General features: G+C 47.1%; 3 protein-coding genes across 3 annotated transcripts in view; 2 read left to right on the top strand and 1 right to left on the bottom strand.

Moving 5' to 3' along the window:
* The first annotated feature begins 1,206 nt into the window (after positions 1 to 1,206).
* On the top strand, positions 1,207 to 6,086 carry LOC135828773 (putative phytanoyl-CoA dioxygenase). The gene is made up of 5 exons (XM_065341199.1): positions 1,207 to 1,687; positions 3,522 to 3,617; positions 4,166 to 4,299; positions 4,707 to 4,791; positions 5,261 to 6,086. Exons 3-5 carry the CDS (start codon positions 4,196 to 4,198, stop codon positions 5,372 to 5,374), a joined length of 303 nt encoding a protein of 100 aa, XP_065197271.1. The 5' UTR covers positions 1,207 to 1,687; positions 3,522 to 3,617; positions 4,166 to 4,195; the 3' UTR covers positions 5,375 to 6,086.
* Positions 6,087 to 6,628: 542 nt separating this feature from the next.
* Positions 6,629 to 13,285, bottom strand: LOC135828772 (hormone-sensitive lipase-like). The gene is made up of 4 exons (XM_065341198.1): positions 11,632 to 13,285; positions 10,483 to 10,864; positions 8,948 to 9,104; positions 6,629 to 6,857 (listed from the first exon to the last, which is right to left on the bottom strand). Exons 1-3 carry the CDS (start codon positions 11,743 to 11,745, stop codon positions 9,025 to 9,027), a joined length of 576 nt encoding a protein of 191 aa, XP_065197270.1. The 5' UTR covers positions 11,746 to 13,285; the 3' UTR covers positions 6,629 to 6,857; positions 8,948 to 9,024.
* Positions 13,286 to 15,754: 2,469 nt separating this feature from the next.
* Positions 15,755 to 22,763, top strand: part of LOC135827904 (uncharacterized) — a 169,792-nt gene continuing 162,783 nt past the window's right edge. Inside the window, exons 1-3 of the mRNA XM_065340341.1 lie at positions 15,755 to 16,010; positions 19,629 to 19,709; positions 20,376 to 20,543. Of these exons, the coding sequence (XP_065196413.1) occupies positions 19,631 to 19,709; positions 20,376 to 20,543 (247 nt within the window). The 5' untranslated portion in view covers positions 15,755 to 16,010; positions 19,629 to 19,630. The remainder of the gene's footprint in view (positions 16,011 to 19,628; positions 19,710 to 20,375; positions 20,544 to 22,763) is intronic.

Raw genomic sequence — 22,763 nt, 5'->3', positions numbered from 1 at the left:
TATTGCTATAATACATAATGATAGCAATGAAAAGTATGAATGCCGCAGACATCACCACGCAACATGACAATTTGTTCAAGGTTTGGTTTTGTGTGTTTCCAAAATCGATTTTCACGTTCCGATCATCAGTGGAAATACGGAACTAAAGAGATCAAGGGAAAAACAAAGGTTAAAAATCCAAAGAAGTGTGACACATGACGGGTAACTTGTGGTAAGTTTTACAAAAAGTGAGAACTAAAATAAAGAGTAAGTGTGACAAACGGGCATGAACAGTGCAGAAACAACTCATGAACACGGGGTGCAAACTCACGAAAATAACCTAAGTGCTAAAACATGTTCTTTTTGCTTACACAAATCGGGCTTATGCGTACGAATACAAACAGCTTCAAGGACCTTCAACTGCTGGACATAACGGGCACGACACAGTACAGAGAAGTGGGAATCATCATACACACTCAAACAATCGGGACGAGATAACAAATGCAAATACACAGCTGACTTCTTACGAATTTCACCCTCATCAGCTCCATCACCTTCGGGTGAAATTCGTAAGAAGTCAGCTGTGTATTTGCATTTGTTATCTCGTCCCGATTGTTTGAGTGTGTATGATGATTCCCACTTCTCTGTACTGTGTCGTGCCCGTTATGTCCAGCAGTTGAAGGTCCTTGAAGCTGTTTGTATTCGTACGCATAAGCCCGATTTGTGTAAGCAAAAAGAACATGTTTTAGCACTTAGGTTATTTTCGTGAGTTTGCACCCCGTGTTCATGAGTTGTTTCTGCACTGTTCATGCCCGTTTGTCACACTTACTCTTTATTTTAGTTCTCACTTTTTGTAAAACTTACCACAAGTTACCCGTCATGTGTCACACTTCTTTGGATTTTTAACCTTTGTTTTTCCCTTGATCTCTTTAGTTCCGTATTTCCACTGATGATCGGAACGTGAAAATCGATTTTGGAAACACACAAAACCAAACCTTGAACAAATTGTCATGTTGCGTGGTGATGTCTGCGGCATTCATACTTTTCATTGCTATTATTAAACTTTTATCTCCACGTAGATTATTTGAATACATAATGACGTCAACTTGAAGTGGCGGTCGGGACAGCAGGGTACATGGGTACTAGCAAGAGTACATAACGCGAAGGACTAAAGGGACGCTGGTCTAGGAGGGCCGGATTTCTCGCACCACGGCAACCAGAAGCGCGCGCACGCGAGAGCCACCAGCGCAAAGCGCTCCAGACTTGCGGCGGTAGAGCGAGTGAGACACTTCGCCGTGACCCAGTACGAGTGCAGTCTTGAGCTACAGCTACGGCCAGGCTAGGCCCGCGGCCAAGGGAAAAATATTTGCCGAACGTGTGTTCGAAGCGGTTCATGTTCACTTCTTTCGATGATTACTAGTATTATCAATATCATGATGTCTTTTTCAACTTCTAATAATTCTACCACTGTACCAGTGAATATTATTACTTCAATATTATTTATTAGTGCAGTAATTGCCAAGACAGAAGACTGCAGTACGAACTCGTACTCGTAGCAGCAGCAATGTCAAGAAGAGCAGGCAGCGTAGCAAAAGCAGTCACAACAACGCAGACGCAATAACATTTTCAGCAGCCGTTCATCTCAGAGGGGATGCAGCGCCAAACTGCGAGGGTGAGGTGGTAACTCTCACAACCAATGCCTCCGCAGGTAAGTACTAGTAAAGCCTCTTGTGCGGGAAAAATGAATTGCACATATCATCAAACAAATTCAAATTCAGTAAACTACTTTGAAGTACAAAAATCAATTTAAATGCATGAATCTTCACTAGTTTGAGGGAAAGAGACAAACGGGAAAAGTCTGAACAAAAAATTGACTGTCACCACCAGGACTCGAACCAGGGACCCTCGCTTGTAGCTAGCGATGCTCTAACCACTGAGCTATGGTGTAGTCGTCATCCCAGCAGAGACCGTTCAACATTTTCTTCAGACTTCGTAACTCACACTTCCTGTGAATCCACACAGGCAGGTGGGACGCAGCCCTCACTGTACCCACACACTTCACGTACACTCTAGCACGCGTGCAGCCTCAAGTCATAAAAATGCATGAATGTTAGTATTAAACACAAAAATAAAAAGTAAAAATCATTGGAACACAAAAAAGAGACAAAAACCCTAGGTAAAAGAGCCCACAGAAACATTACCGTACTGGCAAAGAACGGCAGCTATTTACAAAGGCCCTATTCCTACGCCTGTATGATGCCCGGGACCCTCTGATACAGACAAGTACTATTATATAACCCTGTTCTTACTCGAACATGCCTCCGGATAGCACACGACTCGTTGTTTTAGAAGACTGTATTATAATGTTTTACTCTGACTCTGATCGAAATCATCTTGCAGTACAAAGGAAAGTTCTGCTTCTCTCGAAGCAGAAGCGGAGATTCAAAAAACATTCAAATCAAAAGATTGCGCGAAAGCAGTGAACGCGACTACGCGCATCAGACGTGAATACAACATGAGAAGTGAAAGCAGTGTACGCGACTACGCGCATCCAGACGTGAATACAACATGAGGAATGAAAGCAGTGTACGCGACTACGCGCCTCAGACGTGAATACAACATGAGGAACGAATGCGTAGTAGTATGATAATGCACAACAGTACAACAAGCAGTGCTGATAGACACATAAAACGGAGTGGCTCTGCACCATTATCAGTGGGCTGGATATAGACTGTACAAACCCAATACTAGTACAATACTAGTATTAGATAAACCTTGTTATAGTTCACACATGTTGTTAGTTTGACAGCATGAAACAAGGTGGAGGACACAACACCCAGCTGGAGAAACTAAAGAAGTCAGTTACGACTGCCCTTGAAGCTGAGAAGTTGTGTGAGCTCAGTCTGTGCGAACGGTAGGTTCATTATCCAAACAAATGGCGAAATAAAAAGTTGCCAGAAGAATAACCTCTACAAATAACCACTTGTGTTATCCACACGTATCAACTACTTATCAGCATTTCAATGAATATTCTGATTCTGAAAACAATCGTTTCAATGCTCGACCTTATTATAATGATGATAAACTGAACACAATTCAAGAATACTATAACTCAACACATAAGAGATTGGAACTCAGACGGTGAGCCAAGAAAAAATTGTAACATGGAAAAATGTGGGCACAAGGCACTTTCATGCCGTGGAATGTCTCCGTGCTCCTTGTCAGTTTTGTGCTGGATTGTGCACGTCTGACTCTTCAAAATCTGGCTTAGTTGGTAGACTCAATCGCATAACTTGTGCCCACATTTGTCCATGTAACATAAGTGATATGAATGTTATCTAATCTGGCACTCAATGTGTGACATTTTGTGTGACATTTTGTGTGTTATCTTGCAATATCACGCGACTCAATATCACATCAGACTAATTATACCAAAGTTTCTCTGCAGGGACTGGGAGGATGGGAGTTGAAAAATCCACAGCTGATGCAAACCGGATTTTTAATGTATGATGTATATGTGTTTTTTTTCTGCACCCTACTAGATTCATCGTTTAGCTACCCCACAGCTGAGTGCCATACTGGTCATGACGTAACTACAGAAACAGGAAAACTTGCCGGGGAGCTGAGCGAAAGTCAAGGTAAGAAACTAAGAATCACTCCGCGACATCTGAGGCTTCATGCAAACGGTGATAACGGCACACGCGCCATGACTTTGTTTTGTAGGCTCTGTTGAGAAGCGACACTCCAACGCGTTCACCTGTGACCACCACGGCACAATGTATAGCGCGACAAGGCTGGTGTGATATTCAGTACTGAGAACGTGACCGCGGTCCGAGCAACAAACAACACCTTTGTGCAGTTGACAAGACCCTTGTTCACCCTTGACCATTCCTGGAGCAATATAAATCTAAATCTGCAAAAAACAAACTCTCTCTACAGCTACTTGTTTTCTCCTGCAACCTTCTCCGGGACTGTGCTGCTTTTTAAAACGACTGTCATGTCCAGCAAAATCCAGCCTTATCATGCTCAACTAGGGTCAGGACCATACAGTTGTTGCCCACAGGGACAGTTGTCTGTGTACTGCTGCGGGGTACTGATGTTTTATTTGGCTGGATTTCATCAACAACGACTACTTTACCATTCAAATGGTTGGTTGTTACCTGTGATCTCTGTGTTCTCTTTGTAGAACTTTATACCTGTGCATGGCCATGATCCCATGTACAAACAGCCCCAGAGAGTACCCATGCGTGCTGGCAGCTTACTCATCTGGGACCAGCGTGTGGCGCACGGCAGTCGGCCGAACAACAGCACGCGAGCAAGGTACGTCAGAACACTGCTACGTATATGAGTATTCGTGTGCCTGTGTGTATGAGTGTGCGCTCGTGTGTGTGTGTGTCCGTATTTGTTTTAAAGTTTGATGCAGTGGTTTGTACTAGGTGCTTTCCCGCCTACTCAGTTCTCACCAACCAGACTGATATCTATGATAAAGCTCTGGTCTACGGTACATGAGTAGATGATGCTCTCCGGATATCTAGCAGCATCTAGACCCTCCTGGAATACGGAGAACTTAATTATGGGCTGCTTATCGCTATAGGCTACTGACATGTATTGTACTATGGTACTTGAAGTCTTGAATAGTAGTCGTTGGTGGGAAAGGATCATCCCTCTAGGCTATGTGTGGGTTCGTGTTATGACAAGTTCTTGTGGACCTACAATGTCCTCTGCAGGTATGTTCAATTTGTAAAGATGTTCCCATCCATCAACCTCCGCTCAGAACGAGCTAAGAATCGTGGACAGCTTATCAAGGACAAGGTATGTTGCGGGTGCTCCGCCGGCTGATGTGACCAGTAATGGATGTGTCTGTCCTGCTGCTAAGTATACGAGATCTTGTAGTCCTTAGGCTGTTTTGTTGTCCTGCTGCTGCCTAGCGGATCATGTGATTGTTCGCTTCCCTGTGTGTGCTCTGGGTACTGCCCCTCGCGTTGTTTCCTGTAGCTGTGTGCTTATTGTGCTGTTGTCTGTGTTCTTGTATTCACATGCCGGATTCCCTTGCATTCATGTATCCACATCATCCGGGTGACGTCACATGCCTATCATAGTGCCAGTGGTGTAACGATGTGCTAGTATTGTTTTCCTGTGTGATGACATTCCCCAAACTGTCTCCTGTCTCGCATGCGCACGTGTGATATGAGCATGCATGATTTGTGAGTCTTCAGTCAGCGAGTCTTGATACACACATGTAACACAGTGTTATCTCTGTGTTTACACGGTGTACTTGTAGGTTGAACTAGCTGGTGTCGACTTGACTGACCTGGGCAAGAAGCTGTTTGCCCTCCAGGCATGGGCATCCGCGCACACGAAGGTGCCCCGCGCCAAGGCTAAGAAAAAGACATAGACTACGTGTTCGCATGGCTCTTTGTACATTCACAGTTGAGTGCCTCGTTTTATGTGTGTATGTTTAAATCATGTACACCCTCTGATGGGAGTATGATAATGTAGTCATCTAGGACGGCTGGACTGTCCCTAGTGTTCCAAGTGCATATTGACGCTAACCTCCAATGTTATATCCAGCAAGTATCAGATCTGCACTATCGCACATAGAACTGGTGTATATTTCTTTACTGTGTTGACTCACTACCCTACTAGCCACAGTCATATTTATATCAACAATAACGTGGGCACCGCATTATTTTTTGTTTAGGAGCTGTCGGTATGCCGGTAGCATGGGTCACGCTAGTGCAAAATAGGCTAGACTACATGCAGCCAAGAACCAGGCACTATTCCATCCAAGAAATAGTGGGAGTAGCTATCCTGATGCCTTGCAACATGTCCAAACCACTTCAACTTGATGCTTGGTAACGAGAGAGCTTGGAAGCTCAGGGCCCTACGCTATGCTTTTTTGCCTTGATGACCGAGACAAAAAAAAGCATAGGGATGTCATAAATTCTTATAAGTTTCTACTTTTTGTTTTTAGACATATTAAACCTGGGATTCGAACCCGCACTATCGCCCTGCATGCATCCCCCGATACACTTCGCATACATACTAATTCTTCCAAGTTGCTTCACGTTATGATCTTGTATTTGAAAGCCCTATTGGAATATGCATTGTGGCCAGCCGTTTTTGATTGTACGGTACGGTCGGGATAGGTACGGTCGAGGGTAATACGACACCGTCTACCGCCTTGATGACGGCAAAAAAAATTTTGGATGTTATAAATTTTTCAATTCTCCTATTTTTTTCGGGCATTACCTGGGATTCGAACCCGCACTATCGCCCTACATGCATTCCCCCATACACTTCGCATTCATACTCATTCTTCCAAGTTGCTTCACGTTATGATCTTGCGGTTGAAAGCCCTATTTGAATATTGCGGCCAGCTGTGTTTGATGGTACGGTACGGGACAGATACGGGATAGCGCCAGGCGTGACACAAACACACAAACACTAAATTAAAGCTGTGTGGACCCTGGCTAGCGCCAGACGTTACTGAAGTAACGTCTTCTGCATAGCTACGGGAATAAAACTAATTATGGACCTTGCTTAAGTATTTTTTTAAATAGTTCAATACTCGTAAAATGAGTGCCAATGGGCAAATGTCCGGTGCTGCACTGAGAACGCATGAGTGGTGACATCTCATACTGCAATAGGGACTACTTGTATCACGACTAAACATCTTGGTCGTGTTGCTTGATTGCTGCGTCCATCAACTCAATGCACACGTCGGTGGCTTGCTGCGCCAAGCGGCTGACTGCGTGGAAGTTGAGGAAGCCATGGGATATTCCGTCGAATGGGTGTAGTGTCACATCCTTGCCGAGTGCGTGCAGACGACGCGCCATGACGATGGAATCATCCAAGAGGGGGTCAAATGAACTTGGCTGAAAGGTACAACAGAACGGATGGAGAGAGAGAGTGTGAGAGAGAGAGAGAGAGAGTGTGTGTGTGTGTGTGTGTGAGAGAGAGAGAGAGAGAGAGAGAGAGAGAGAGAGAGAGAGAGAGACATGCACACACACGCACACACACACACACACCTGTACTTGTACTTGTTGCTCACTGCCAAAACTGGTCACGTGGGTCTCCCCGGGAGAGGGGAGAGAGACTCTAAAGGAATCTTGGAAAGATGACTCAATTGGTTATTGAACCGCCCAACGGCCGACACCCCCTGAAATCCCCAAAACTCTGGGTGGACTTGAAAACGATCCCACTTATGGGCTCACCACACCTCAGTAAGTGGGTGTGGACAAGGTGCAGAAAAAGGATTGACGGCATCAGGGTATCCGTCCTGGGATCCAACTGCAGTTACCCCTGCCCCCAGTGGAGGTAATACTTGCTACTAGTGCGGGTGGCTAAATCAGGCTGGATCTGATTTAGACATCACTAGCACCATCGATTACACAAGAGTTAATCTAGCCAGAAGCAGTCCATGGTTAACAGGTATGTATACTTCAAATAGAAAGTATATGAACCCTGGAACCAACAAAGGTGGCAAGTACAACATTACACCTTCAAGCAGCCGAGCCCGTTGGCAACATACCCAACACAGGCATAAGTGTACCCACCAACTGAACTAGCTGGCACACACACACACACACACACACACACACACACACACACAGAGTAAGAGATGACCCATAGCACGAAGAAATCTATCGGCAATGAAACATAGCTTTCTTACTTGAACACCCACAACGGAGCACAATAATGTAGCATTTTGAAATGTTCTTGTACTCAAAGATACCGATAAGAAGTACGGCTGAGCCTCAGGCAACTCTTCCACTAGACAGCAGGGGTCCTTCTCCAATGGAGGTCGCTGTCATGGAAGTTCTATCAGCTCATACTGCACACTACTCTCTGTGGAAGGGGTGCTAGTAACCCACCTTCCCATTCCTAGCAGGGTCCAGCACATACATGTAGATGATCTATAATTATGTGCTTACCAAGGTGCTCTGTGTACACTTCACATGACTGACTATTAGAGAGAGGTTAAGCTGCACGTTATTTCTGACGTGATGCGCAATATCACGTCAAATTAGGCGTAAACCTCCAAATTTCGACGTGAGCTGCAGGTCACTTGCGTTGTTTTCCAACGCGAGAGCTGAACTTTCGTGTCACGTAAAGCTTAACCTCTCTATTAACACCCCTTCCCAGACACGCAATATGTCTCAGGCACAATCGATTTTCTATGGAACTCACATGGCCAGCTACTCATTACACACAGACTAGCTGCTCCAGACATCGCTACTCAATACACACAGACTGCTCCTTGCATTGATCAGTATTAAAGGCTTGAAAATGCTAACAGTACAGTCAGACCTCGCTTAACCGCACACATCCGTTTTCCACAAAAATATCCGGATAGGCGAGGGAACTGGATAACCGAACACCGGTTACATTGGATGCATCACGTATGCTGTAAATCTGTAGCCAGCTATTTTCTTCCGGGTCGCGAGGGATCCGGATAAGCGAGATCTGACTGTACATCACACCCAGACCCAGAGCTACAGGCCAGGGCCTGTCACAACATTGCTGACCTCTGACTCTGTGGCTCCAGCAGATCCTGTGAAGTACGTACATGTGCATGGCTGTACTTCAGAATTAGGTTGTTTACATGCTCATCATGTCACATGTAGAGACTACACAGAAGACTCTCTACTCTAGGTCTCCTTTTTGGTGAAACACACTTCCAACATTGCACATGTTGTAAGGTTGCCTAACTTAGTTACATGTACATGACTATTGCATCTAGTCACAATTCACACACCTACGTGTGGTATAGCAGTGCTTGGGTTTTCCGGGGCATCGGAAAGGTTCCTTCTCGAAAGAGTATTGGACAGGGGTGTATTTGCGGACAGTTCCTGATCAATAGGCCAGTTTGTCAATACGATAAGTACGGAATTAGCACTCCTCAGCTACTGGTATGTGAATGCATAGCTCATACCGTACTGCCATGTGTGCTATAGTGGCTTACCAGCAATGCAACCGATGGTAAGCTGTGCAGCATCTCATCACTGGCCAGCAGTGGAGAGAGGTAGGCCGGCGAAGCATTCAGGATGGTGGCATGACGTTGGTGGATGCCCGACTGCAGCTGTGACAGGTGACCGGTGTTCGGGTGATACTCTGGCGTGCTGGACAGGACAAGAGAAGAACACCATGAACTGGTACTCACAGAGCAATCAGCATTGCGGAGTACATCCACAGCATAGCCTAGCAGCGCGAGCACAGAGAGACTGAGAGAGTGGATTCCGATGACTTTAAGGAGACTATAGCAAGGGCAAAGGCAAGTCACACGGTCCACGTCCACCAAACACCTGCCTCTAGTCACAGAGCTCTCTGTCCTCATCCATCACCAACGTTGCATCAGATAAAGAAAGCAGGACAAAGGAAGCGACGCAGTTTTGTTTCAATTCCAGGTGATGAAAATCAAAGCTTGAGGTGATGTGCACACAGCTACCCAGAAAGTGACAAAACCATACAATGCTGCTCAATGAAATCCGGTTGTGCACAGCATACACAGCTACCCAGAAAGTGACAAAATCACAGCTAACCAGAAAGTGACAAAGTCACAGCAAAGCACTTTAAAGTACAGTGCTGCTCAATGAAATCCGGTCGCGTGAGTCAAGTTTGCGCCTTGCACCATTTCGCAGCCCAATGTTCGCAGGTCTAGGGCAACGCCCAGCACGTACGTGAGTGACTCGACTGGATTTCATTGAGCAGCACTGTAGGTTCTTTCACATTGCATAAGCACAAGACATGAAGTGTGAAAGTTGATTGTCGATGTGCTAAGAACGTGACTTGGTGTAGTTTCACCGTAGTACACGTGGACACACACACACACGCACGCAGAGGGAGACTGCAGCCTACAGCCAATTCCGGCCCATATTGTGCGAACAGCTCTCACATTGGGTGCACTGAGCAACCTCCCAGAGAAGGTGCCTACGTTGGCGTGGACAAAGTAATGTAACGCCTATCATTGTCACTACGTCGCATACAGTCAAACTTCAGTAGAACGTATGAGGGAGTAGTAAAACGCTGGTATTTACGTACTCCCTGAGCGTACCTCTAGGGGACATCCACCTCAGTGATTCACAGGTGAGGTACTTCACACCTGAGGTCTGGGAAAGGATACGCAGGGTCGTCGAAACAGCACTCCACACCCGATGAAAGGAGAAAAGGGTGTTAGACCCTGGGTATTTAATGTTGAAGTTTAACTTTTATTTCATGCCACCTTGCTTGTCACACACCAATATCGCAACCACGTTAGCTATAATTTTAAAAGTTACTGTCTCCACGCCGACTGTTCACATTACAAGGTAAGGGTATATATTATTGTATATATGGGCAATCCTATTTGCACCGAAGGAATTTTTACTGGAGTGACAGTCTATGCACCTCTTATCAGCTGTCACTATCCAAAGATGCCAACGTTTGCCAATTCTAATTTGCTAATCCCAGGAATGCACTATACAGTGAAATTTCCAAGGAAAAGAAGAACTGGTATCTCACCTGCCACTCCCCGGTACGCATTCAAACATGCCCGCAGCGTTCCAATGGGTAACAGCGGATCCATTACGCTTAGGCAGCGTGCCGGTGACAGATCCAGTGAGATTTTCAGAGCAGGGTACGCGCCCAGCACCAGACATGGCTTCCGAAGCTGGTACTGCGCAGCGAGGAATGCCACTCCGAAAACAAAGTTACCTCCGGCCGAGTCGCCGGCCAGGATGACTTTCTCGGCAGTGGTGCCCAGGCTGGTGGCGTTCCTCAGCACCCAGGCGTACGCGTAGAAACAGTCGTTGACGGCACGTGGGTACGGGTGCTCGGGGGCCGTCATGTAGTCAACGGACACCACGGGAACGTTGAGCTGGTTGGCCCAGTGGCTTAGATAGCTCTGCATGAACAATACACCGCAAGGAAGACACATGCATAGGGTATACTAATATTATGTACAGTGATGCTCAATGAAATCCGGTCACGTGAGTCAAGTTTGCGCCTTGCACCATTTCGCAGCCCAGTGTTCGCAGGTCTAGGGCTGCGCAACGCCCGGCACGTACTTGAGTGACGCGACTGGATGTCATGGAGCAGTACTGTACTATTGTATATGGGGCCAAATGAAAACCTGGTGCACATCCGTGTTACACACATGGTACAGTATCTTGTTTTATTGGCTACGGCAGCGGAGAAATGGATGGAGCATGGTGGCAGCAAAGCACACCCATTTGTTTCCAATGACCTAGCACATGTGACTGTGACGTTTGCGCCAGAAACCCTCCACCATGGAAGTGAATGATGACTGCCTTAGAAGGCTCAGAGCTGGCACTCTGCAGCAAAAAGAGAGTGTTGAGCATGGTACAGAACAAATCGTCAACGTCAACCGCACATGGCATGCTAACACCTTTGTTTGTTTGTTTTGAAACTCGGATGTTTTTTTCTTCTTTTTTTCTCTACAAAATCCACATTATCTCCAGACACTGGGGTGAATAATGGAGTGTGCATGTGGTGGTGGGGCTCAGCCGACCAGAGGTCTCGGCTTTATAGCTCCATGGACGCACCAAAGGGGGATCGAGTAGGAGTATCCAAAAGACCACGGACAGCTATTGTACTCTACGGTCGCAGAGCACACATACAAATGCCACCTTACTTCTCACAGTGACTTACATGAAGGCCGAGGCACCGTCCATAGAAGCTTCTCCGCTCCATACTCTCAGCAGTGTCCAGAAAGTCGTCCGGAAACTGAGTATGATCAACGATCAGGTCGCCAGTCTTGTCCATGCCACTTGCACGACAGCGTAGATGACTTTAAAAAGCTGCGCGTGATCCCTGAGCAGCTCTGAATGTTCTTCAAGTGCTGACACAGCCTGTGCGAAATCTCTCTTAGTATTCGATGACGTAAGCAGTGACTTGATGATGTCATCAAGCGCCAATGTACACGTGGAGAATATGGATACACTAGATCGCAGTCCGTTGCTGGCTACACCCAGGTAAGCATTGTAACGGGAACATTGCTGCAGCAAGTAAGGGATGGTGCTGAGCAACGACCCGATCGCAGCGCACAGCATATGACAAGCGGAAGCCAATCGGGACCTCTGCTCCGGGCTCAGTGCTCCGCCACCGTTGCTGCGCTGTTCCTGCTGGAGACGCTGCACTTGCGCTAGCAGCCCTTGCAACGCTGCGGTTGTGACACGCGGTGGAGCGGAATAGTGACGCGCTGCACTGCGTGACGCGGGGCATTGCCAGTGATGGTGTGTCACCAGCGACGCAGTGTACTCGCCACGACCTGTGTCCGCTACACTCACCAAGTTCCTGGTACTGACAACAGCTACTGAGCAGGGAGCACCGGTATGCTGTTTCAACACAGTGCAGCTGGGCAATACGCCGAACTGATACAGCGGGAGCGAGAAAGCAGCCGCTGTGAAGCAACGACAGGTCGAGTGGCGTTACATGCTACTGTTGATGCCGCCATAACAACAAGCTAGGCAATAAGAGTCCCTTGCCAGGGCAGGCAGTCCAATTGGTTTCAAAGGTCAGGCAAAATCACAAGTCCTGCGGAGCACGTACACGAACACATGTTCAAAGCGCATGCAAGGCAATTGCAAGCGCATACACACACAAAACAGTTGTGCACGGCACATTCAAAGTACACACTGCTCACACATGAAGACACATAAGCACATATGCGCGCGCGCACGCGCGCACACACACACACCGACACACAAGCAAACAGAGAGACAGACACACACACAGATGAGACCCTGACCAAACACATGTACTAGTAAAAGACCGCATGCACAATGTCAATGTGATGCACACCTCCAAGACGGAATGGGCGCTTTCAATAGTACACATACTACTTCTGGTGCTTTGAAGATCCAGAAAACCCCAGTGTAACACCGGCTTTAGCCTACAGGTTTGTACACACTGTGGGTGACATTGCATACAAGTAGATCAGCACATCTAGTACGATTGTTCTTCCACTTCAAGAATCGTCCCTTCGTTTCACAGCACAGAATAGCTGTCTCTCAGCTGGTAATCAGCAGGGACATTCTCTACTTGCGAAGACTGAGTGATTGCCAGCACTCGCCCTTTCCTTCCACAAGCGATGTATAGAATAATAATATCACTGTTCGAGTATTTTTCTTTCAAATCTGAGACCATTGACAGGATCGGAAGGAGAGCTCTACTGCAAGCCAGAAGTCAGGCTGGCGTCAGGCTGTCGTGAAAAGTAACGAATTCAAACCGCTCCTCCACAAAATCATTACAGTTAGCAAAGAAGCTAGTTCCAACCAATCCAAGTAGAGTGACTTTCAGGAGCTATAAATCCAACGTCTTGTTCATTCAAAGACAGTGCTTTTTTCGCTTCTGCACTGTCTTTGACTTTTGAGTTACGAGATGTATGCGCTCAGCCCCTCACCTGGGTCACGGCGAAGTGTCGTCGCTCTCCCTGCTCTCCGGATCTCCGCAGCCTACACAACGCTTTGCGCTGGTACATGGTGGCTGTCGCGTGCGCGCACTCCTGGTTGCCATGGTGCAAAACCTGCCGCACTCCTAGACCAGCGTCCCTTTAGTCCTTCGCGTACATAACCCCAGGTGTTATGTACTCTTGGTACTACATATAGTATGTGGGAGTTGCACACTCTGGGGGGGGGGGGGGGGGGGGGGGGGCGGGGGGGGGGGGGGTTATGTACTCTTGCTTTCAGTTTTTAGTCACAGAATGGCTCAGACCACGCAGTGGTTGCCAGCCATTCTGGATTATAATTATGAAGAATGTGATGTCGAGCATATCAATGTGTTTGGCCTAGGGCGCGTTTGGTTGGTACGAACTAGAACAGGATTCACCAGAACAGCGCGTTTGGTTGGGACTGCACCTGTTCTGGGTCGGCCAGAACATGTTCTGCTTGCTCCGGCCTCGAGGCCGGAGCAGACCGAGCAGTTTCACTTTTTCACAGTGAAACCTGGCGGGAACATCGATTTTGGTCCCAAATGATCACGTGCATACGCTTTTGGGTTGGACTCGTCGTACCGTACAAAGTGACCATGGTGACCCATACACATTTTGAAGAATGCACCAAGTTTGGCACATTTTTCCACAAAAATGTGCTCTGTTTCTGGAGTAGCGTTTGGTTGGCATGAGGCTGCTCCATGTGCACCAGCTGTTCGATCCTGTTCTAGATCGTACCAACCAAACGCACCCCTAGTTTCCTCTCTTGATAGCTTTTTTGTAGTGAAAATTCATGAATTTTGTGATTTTATTTGAATCTTTGGTGTTGACGCATGCGTGGAACACCAGGTTTTGTTAATAAAAGCCCTTGTTCCCTCTATGTTCTTCGGCCTTTTGAATAGCCAGCCTCGGAACAAGCATATCATGTGCATTATAACACAGGGAGGGTCAGGGTTGGGACATTGATATGTTCGACATCACATTATTCATATAATCCAGAATAGCTGGCAACCACTGCGTGGTCTGAGCCATTCTGTAATTATACTTCAGAATGCTCTGTCTGCATATCAATGTGATTTTGTAGCTCTCTGCCAGTGGTTGGCAGCTTCGAGAGAACAGCCTGAGCATATTTCTCATCATGCTGGGCTTTAATAATAGAACAGCAAAGTTGTACAAAGGTTCAAGAGTTGCCTATAAATTTGTACATTGTACAGGTTGTACCAAACCGCGCAAATATCATGGTGACGTACCCAAATCAGCAAAACTTTGCAAAAATTTGTCGCGTCGCTGACTTCTTCTGTGAATGGTATTTCACAGAAGCTTTTTGCGATGCGACACGCGATGCGACGCGATCTGCGATGGATGCGTGCGATGCGAACTCGCGAAATACCATTCACAGAAGAAGTCAGCGATGCGACAAAGTTTTGCTGATTTGGGTACGTCACCATGATATTCGCGCGGTTTGACACAACTTGTAAAAATTTATAGGCAACTCTTGCACCTTTGTACAACTTTGCTATAGAAAAGGTCAAAATCGTACACCAAATCGCTTGTCGCATCGCATCGCATCGCAAAAGTTGAGCCAAGCTCAACTTCTGCGATGGCCTGCGATGGCCCAGTTGCGGCAGTTGCGTGGGGTGCGACATGGCTGCGATTTGGGGTTTTCCCGGTTTCGCGTCTGTCGCATCGCGTGTCGCATCGCAAAAAAGCTTCTGTGAATCCCGCTCGCGATGCGACAGACGCGAAACCGGGAAAACCCCAAATCTATAAACCGTCAGACTGCGGCAAATTTAAGTAGTGCGCGGCGGCATCCGCATATGCGGCAGGGCACGAAATAATTAATAGAGAGGTTCTGCAAAACGAAAATGTGTACGAACTTTCGCTCTACGTCACGAAGTGAGAAACTTCGCACGAACTTTCGCAACTTTGGACGCGAAACTTGCAGGGAACGCGAAATGAACTTTCGTAGGCAGTTTCGTGAGATTGGGTCATGTCGTACGTGCACTTAAGAAAATGTACACATTTTCGCAAGGCCTGTCGCGAAACTTCGTTCGAATTTTCGTTGTGCAGAACTTCTGAACGTTCGGGGTCACGGGGTGACAGGCTAGACCCCGACCAAAAACGAACCTGCTGGTGTTGACGTCATGCGGAGAGGTCACGCTACAGTGTACAGATTCCCTTATTTGTTTCGACAGCATGTTACATACACATGGGCGTGTACAACTTTACAAGTCAGGAGCATAGCACCACGTTTTTCGATCTACAGATAATATCTACACTACTTTTTTGTAGATGAACGTCTCCTTCAAAATAATTCTCTTCCTTGTGTCGATAGTTGTAAAACAGTGTCCTCTATAATATATCCTCCACTTTGTTATGTGCTGTCTTCATCATATCTGACCTTTTCCTACACGGTGTTGTGATTCAAACTGATCCGGAGTGCCAATTTGCTTTGTACTGCGGGTAGGATTTCATAGCATAGGTCTACTTTCGAGTTGAATTTTCCGAAGATTGCTCAGTTGGCGGAGCACTAGTAGATCAGGTTGCTGGAGCTGGCAGATCATACCTACTGGCCACGAGGCCACGAGGCCATTGTCAGGTAATCCTATACTTTAGCGCCCCAAAATACTATAATAATAATACCGTAAATTACTGCCAGAGCGCCCCACCATCTCGTCCTTTCGCGGTCGTCTTGTGGAGGTGGTTTCCTGTCTGAAGGTCACACGAGACGGACCTTGTACACATATTGCGCGTTGTGCAGTCAATCCGTACCCAGTCTACCTTTTGAGCGGATGCGAGCTCCACATAATTTATTTTAACATGCCAAGTGTGACCTTAGTGCACTAAAGTTCTCACAACGCATGAACTTCGTAGCACTCCGCCATACGATGTTCTTCCTTTGGCTGTAAAATCAAGGTGGGGCGCTCTTGCGAGGTAGGGTGCTCTCGCGAGGTGGGGCGCTCTTGCGAGGTGGGGCGCTCTCGCGAGACGCTGCGCTCTGGCAGTACTTTACGGTATTATCTCGTGTGAAAGACTCGGGGCTCCAAATTATTACTTTTTATTTGGTCTACCTGGTCTGAGGGTGGCAACAAGAGTACATAACCCCCCAGAGTGTGCAACGTCTGATCCAGCTGTGCATAGGGTCTTGCCAAGACTCGAGCGTCATCGGATCTTTGCGTCATGATACCGTACACATCTGAGGGGTGCCTGGGGAGTCGCGGGTACTCTCGGATCAGAAACAACGGTGCCCTGCCTCGAGACAGGCCTTGTGCTGGTGTGAAGTGTACGCATGACATCAGAAGATCCGACTATGCCCGACCAAGGCCCTATGCACAGCTGGATAGTTGTTGGACACCCTGGGGGGGGGGTTATGTACTCTTGGTAGCAATGGTCAGCTTTAGGGCGCATAGAGGAGGACAGTTTGTTCAACAGCCGAATGGCGCAGTTCATAGTTTATTTTGATGCCAGGGGGAAGTCTGAGCTCACATGTACCGCGTTTGACACATGTACATGACATCTTTACTTATAAAGAAGAGGCACCTGTGACGTGTGTTTGTGTGTGTGTCACGCAGAAGCGCTGCGGAGCAGCGCTGCCCTGAGCACGCGAAGCGTGCGAACAGTGTAGCTAGCGGCCGCAGAAGCACTGAGCACGCGAAGCGTGCGAATCGTGTAGCTAGCGGAAGCAGCCACAGAAGCACTGAGCACGCGAAGCGTGCGAATCGTGTAGCCACCACCACGTGCTGAGCACGTGTGCTGTTCATGTACTTGCTTCACCCGCATGCCACGTTCGGCCAGGCAACGCTGGCCGCCGGTGCTGCTAGTTGTGTACAAGGGTTCGTGTAGGTTCGTAGCGTTTGTATCATTTTCTGTGAAATCCTATGCATATCGGTATTAGCAAAAGTCTATAACCCCCCTGTTACAGGCAAGAATTCAAAATCTGATACACGTGCACAGGCACACACTCTCCGAACGCAAATGGGACAACACACCATTACTAGACGTTCTGGATTTCTCCTCGCAAAGCACTTCAACCATAACCGGCATAACTCAAAAACCAAAACTGCAAAAGGAAGCAAAAAAGGGCCAGAAAAGGCGCAGCGCGCTTGCGCCACGACATACACCATGTGCACATGACACAAAAGGGCATTATAGTGCGAGCATGAATCATAATCATACTCATAGGCCTGGCACAGTCATATAGCACAGCGCAGTTGTACAAGCGCATGATCGCGGGTACAACGGGTTTTCAAAAATACATATAATTTATCATGAGAGCAGCTCGAAATAACCACACGTTCGAAGCGGAACAGAATAGAAGAGAGACGGAGAAGCAGAGTAGAACGCGATTAGACAGAGGGAGAGAATTATCAGTGTCAGTAGAACAATAGCATCAAGTTCGGTAAGAAGCGTGTGTTCCTAGTTGGAACAATCAACTTCATGACTATTACCGCCGAAGTCGCAACTTCTAAGTTTGTAAACAAACAAGGTAAGGTCAAAACGAGAATCATTCAAGAGGCCGTCTTGAAACATGTGCAAACGGGCGAGTGGCGACCCCCCCCCGCTCCCCCCGAGGGCGCAACTTCACTGATCAGATCTGGGACAGCGAAATCCGTGTTGAACTTCATAGTGTGACATCACGAGTAGGGGAAGTGTGTTCTGTGGTGGACTGTGGACTCTTGATATTAGGCTATTTTGTGCTTCAGGAACCAAAGGCCCCGGTTGCAGCCTCGACCTTAGTCCAGACTCCACAACGTGCTGGTAAATAAGCTGAGCTGAGGTCGCATTCTATTCGCCAAAGCCGGCAATGACACTCTGTGAATGTGCAATTAATTAGTGATGTTCCGCTCTACATTAGGGGAATGCGACACAAAGAATCACGGGAACTCTCTTCACGTTCCCGTATTAAATGTAACTAAAAAACCTTTTCTGGCGCTTCTGCTCTACTTCCACGTGGAGAAATCACTTGGAATGTGTACTGGGATTTTCCCCTTCCATATTTGGCGATTTTCTGCCTGCATTGGAATGATACCCAATATATGCGCACCCGTTTTCTTTGCGTGCGGCATAACGTAGAGAACCCCATCTATGCGTAGAAATCTGGACCCAAAACATGCCGTGCAGTAGACTCTAACCCAGTCACCTGCTCTCTACGTGATTTATCTAGGTTTCACGTGTAGCAGAATCTCTCTAACATCTTGAAATGCAAACCCAAGAAAACGCTGCAGAAAAACAAATAATCTTTCTTAATGCGATTAATAGTATAAGTGAAGCGGACATTACAAAATGATGAATGAGAATACATGTATCTAAAATGGTTGTTCCTAATCGATTTTCTTGAGACTATCATCAGGGAAAATCGTCTCACAATAGAGGCTATACGGAGAAACAAACTACTTATAGGTTATCGGATAGTGGGAAGTATACAAGGTGAGGTGTGAAAAAAAAAACTAAAGTGGGAGAGAAGACGAAAGAAATTAGAAGAAAAGATGTGAGAGTTTTCCGACGGTGTGAGCTACTACAAAAGGTGAGTGAAATGAAGGCGTGGAAGCAGGTGAATGTGATAGAGTGAGGAACTGTGAGGTGTAGGTGTATGCGAATGAATACGTGTGTGAATGCTAGGTGAAGAGTCTCAGTTTTGTGACATTTTCTTTCTGAATGCATAGATTAGGATTGTGTTTACGGATGAAAACAGCTTCTAATACCTTAAGTTCACGAAACCTACGAGCACGACACAAAACAGTGAAGCATGAATCATCATACACTGAGCGGCATTGGCTACTAGACAAGAGGTGTTTCTTAATGGCTGACCCTTTCGTTGTGGTCTCACCTTCAGTCCGGTCATCTCAAGAAAATCGATTAGGAACAACCATTTTAGATACATGTATTCTCATTCATCATTTTGTAATGTCCGCTTCACTTATACTATTAATCGCATTAATAAAGTTGTTGTCTCCTCGTCGCCTTTTCAAATAATCTTTCATGTATAGAAAAGTCGCCGTGCAATGTTATTGTATGAGCACACGGACGCGCGCGTGCGTGTGTGTGTGTGTTTGCATGTGTGTCACTGTGTGTGTGTGGGGGGGGGGGCATGTGTGTGTGTGTGTGTGTGTTTGCATGTGTGTGTGTGTGTGTGGGGGGGGGGGGGGGGTGCATGGTTGTGTGTGAGTGCGCCTGTGTGTCTTATTCTCCGCATGCTGTGTGTGTGTGGAACCTACAGATATGGGAACATGGACGGCCCTTGTTCCAGCAATCATGTTTATGACCACAATCTTCACAACATCGTCATCATCTGCTGTTGGTAAGCGAAGGCTTTGCATATGCTCTGGTGTGTGCGTGTGTTTGCGTGTGTGTGTACGTGCGCGCACACCCACACGCACACACATGCCCACATAAACACACACACACACAGTGACACACACACGCGCGCGCGCACACGCACATACACACATACACACACACGCACACCCCTTACTTCGTTCCTTCCTTCCTTCTTCCACTCGAATGACTGACTATGTGGTCCCATATGGGGAAGACCAGGAGGAGTTTTGTCCACCGGGTTGGGAACGTCAGGTTCAGAACGCGGGCTGCGCAAACAGCGTTACACTTGTGCCTCGTACTATCCTGTGGCCAACGAAAACTGCGCGCACACGCAGCACAGGTGCCAGAGATGAGGGGGTTCGCCAGAGGCTCCATGCAGGACTGGACAATAGCGTCGACAGCATCACGGCAGGTGACCCGCCATCCCTGTTGATCTTGGATGATGTCACCAAGCTGCTCCAGAGGAACGCCAACAGCCATCAAATCGCACTTCGCGGAGTCACACACATACAGACGCATGCACACACACACACGTATACCCAGGATTTAGAGGATCATCTGCTTGGCTTTTAGTTTTAAAGAGGAACTCGAATAAACCTTATTCATAAGGGTGTAGCAATTCTTCTTGTTCTTTTTCTATGTGCAGCTGTAAACTGCAGTGTTCCTGCTATTGCTAATGGTACTAGGGACAGGACGGAGGTGCAGTATGCACACACTGCCACCTATTCGTGCAACGGGGGTCTGATGGTCGTGGGAGATGCCACGCCAACTTGTGCAGCTGATGGAAATCTCACGTCGGTACCTTTCTGTGACAGTGAGTACTCTCAGTCCTCTCTCACTCCTCTTGCTCGATGATTTAGTCCACAGAGGCGTTCTGCTGTACGTGAAGCCTGGAGAAGTCATGTAGAGTGCAGGTGTCTGGGCTAGAGTCTACGGTTTCGTGTGTTTTAGGTCCAGATTTTTTCGCGTATATGAGGTTCTCTACGTTGTGGCACAAGCAGCGAAAATGCGTACGTACCTCCTGGTTATCATTCAAAATAATGCAGGTGGAAATTGCCAAATGAGCCGTCAGATGCGAAAAGGGTGCTTATGGCAGCACAGAGCAAATAGAGTAAAGTGCGTCAGAGTGACAGGCTGTCAAGTACCTGTCACATGCATGAGTGAATCTTGATGTGACGTCATTTTTTCGATCGTTGCGGGATACGGATGATGTGTGAGTGTGCATCCCCGGCCCGGCGCTGGTATGTACACTAGCGCACTGCTGAGATTCCCAGCTTTTCGTAGATACTTCAACCGGCCTGAAACTCCAAAGCACGGCGGATTTACATACAAAAGAAACTGCCTTTTTTGTGGCGCAGTTCTCACGAGCTCCGTTCTGATTCTGAACGAAATTCTTTTGTCTCCTGACCTAAATTGACGATATCTTCATGATGGGTTTGGATTTTTGAGTCCGGTTTTTTGGAGGTGAAGCATAAAAGCGTATAGAGTTTGCTTGAGTCCTTATCTCAATTTGACCAAAATATGCCATAAGCACCCTTTTCGCATCTGACGGCTCAAATATGAAAGGAGAAATTCCCAGTACTGTAGAAGCGATTGCCGTAATGTCGCGTATAAAAGCAGGTGCTTACGGCCGTATAAGCCGATATCAGTGCTACAGTCCATTTCAAAACTATAGACGTGCAGTGTTTTTGAAATATTTCAAATTTGGCTGGAACTTTTTGAGAATAGTTTTCGGAATATTGCTCAGGTCCGCTCCACAATTACTCTCACATAGTTTCTAAACGATTGGATAACAGACGCCCAGTTTGGAAAAAATTATGCACAAAGTGATGACAGATTTTATGTGGTATAGATGCTGGCATAACGGGTTTTGCCTAGGTACGCGTCTATAGTTTTGAAATGGACTGTAGGCTTCTATTCAAGTCAGGTTACTGTAGACATCTATTCAGTCACTCACAAGACAGCCATTGTGCTAAACAGATCTTCTTTAGTTCTCTATCAGAAGTGCGCCATGTCATCTCTCTCGTGCCATACATAAAGCGGTACAAGCACGGCATGCCTGCACGTGCGTACATAGTACTACATACAACTGCATGTACGATATCTACACGATTTCCCTCAAAAAGAAAAAAAAAAGAAAGAGAAAAAGGAAAACAAAAACAAAACAAAAACACTTGCATCCGTATCCTGCAGCTTGCAGAGGAATGTACGTACATGTGTTGGAGTAAAAGAGAGACGGGAAGTGTTGCAACTATTAGAAATAATCTGACTCAAAACTTGAGGCAAAAACACCATGAGTTTGAGTTACAATGCAAACTCGACCAATAAGGGGAAAAAATAAAGAAAAATCTAAATATTCACAAGGTAGTTAGAAGATTCTAAACAACGCCAATCTGGTAGCGATTGAAGCCACTCATTTGGTAATGCATGACTCGACGACTCAGATGTCAGCTTCACGTGCTTTCTCTGTAAGCTTGATCTGACGGCCAGCTCTGGTCTGTACGCCCTCGCGGAATACACTTGGACGAGATGTTGGCGGTGACAGTGACATACAGGCCGGTGTTGCAGGTGATGCTGTCGTCTCCGGTGAAGCTGCAGGAGACAACGGCAATGTGAGCGCAGTTACCGGAGCTTCGGGCCTGGATGTTGCGCTGCTCGCTGACGGAAGGCTTGTTGGGTCGGACACTGGCAGTGCTGGAGCACACACTGGCTCTGGCACATGCTCCCTCTCTGACTGTGCCAGAGGTTCACTCATGGGTGCTTTCTCCGCTGCTGCTGCTGCTGGTGCTACAAACTCGGTAACATGCTGACGGTTCCGGAGCAGTATGCGTGACCCATCAGTGACCCCAACCTGACGACCATACTGCTCTACTACCTTCCATTCTTTTCGAGGGTCGCTGTACCCATCATGGAGCACTACCCGCGTACCTGATGGCAAATGGGGTAACTTGCGGACACCGTGGCGTGAGTCATGACCTTCAACCATTGCTGCTTTCGCCTTGATCTGCTCAGATGGGTTGACGATCTGTGGGGT

This window comes from Sycon ciliatum, chromosome 12, assembly GCF_964019385.1.
Source record: "Sycon ciliatum chromosome 12, ocSycCili1.1, whole genome shotgun sequence".
In the NCBI taxonomy this organism is placed as follows: Eukaryota; Metazoa; Porifera; class Calcarea; order Leucosolenida; family Sycettidae; genus Sycon; species Sycon ciliatum.
The sequence above is the reverse complement of the archived record's forward strand: the minus strand, read 5'-3'. Positions and strand labels throughout refer to the sequence as shown.

Excerpts from the sequence above, each read along its gene's own strand:
- LOC135828773 (XM_065341199.1), top strand. The coding sequence starts at position 4,196 with ATGTACAAACAGCCCCAGAGAGTACCCATGCGTGCTGGCAGCTTACTC. Across the intron at positions 4,300-4,706 it reads AACAACAGCACGCGAGCAAG|GTATGTTCAATTTGTAAAGA; the intron begins GTACGTCAGAAC and ends TGTCCTCTGCAG. Across the intron at positions 4,792-5,260 it reads GACAGCTTATCAAGGACAAG|GTTGAACTAGCTGGTGTCGA; the intron begins GTATGTTGCGGG and ends GTGTACTTGTAG.
- LOC135828772 (XM_065341198.1), bottom strand. The coding sequence starts at position 11,745 with ATGGACAAGACTGGCGACCTGATCGTTGATCATACTCAGTTTCCGGAC. Across the intron at positions 10,865-11,631 it reads GACGGTGCCTCGGCCTTCAT|AGCTATCTAAGCCACTGGGC; the intron begins GTAAGTCACTGT and ends TTGTTCATGCAG. Across the intron at positions 9,105-10,482 it reads TGCGTACCGGGGAGTGGCAG|CACGCCAGAGTATCACCCGA; the intron begins GTGAGATACCAG and ends TGTCCTGTCCAG.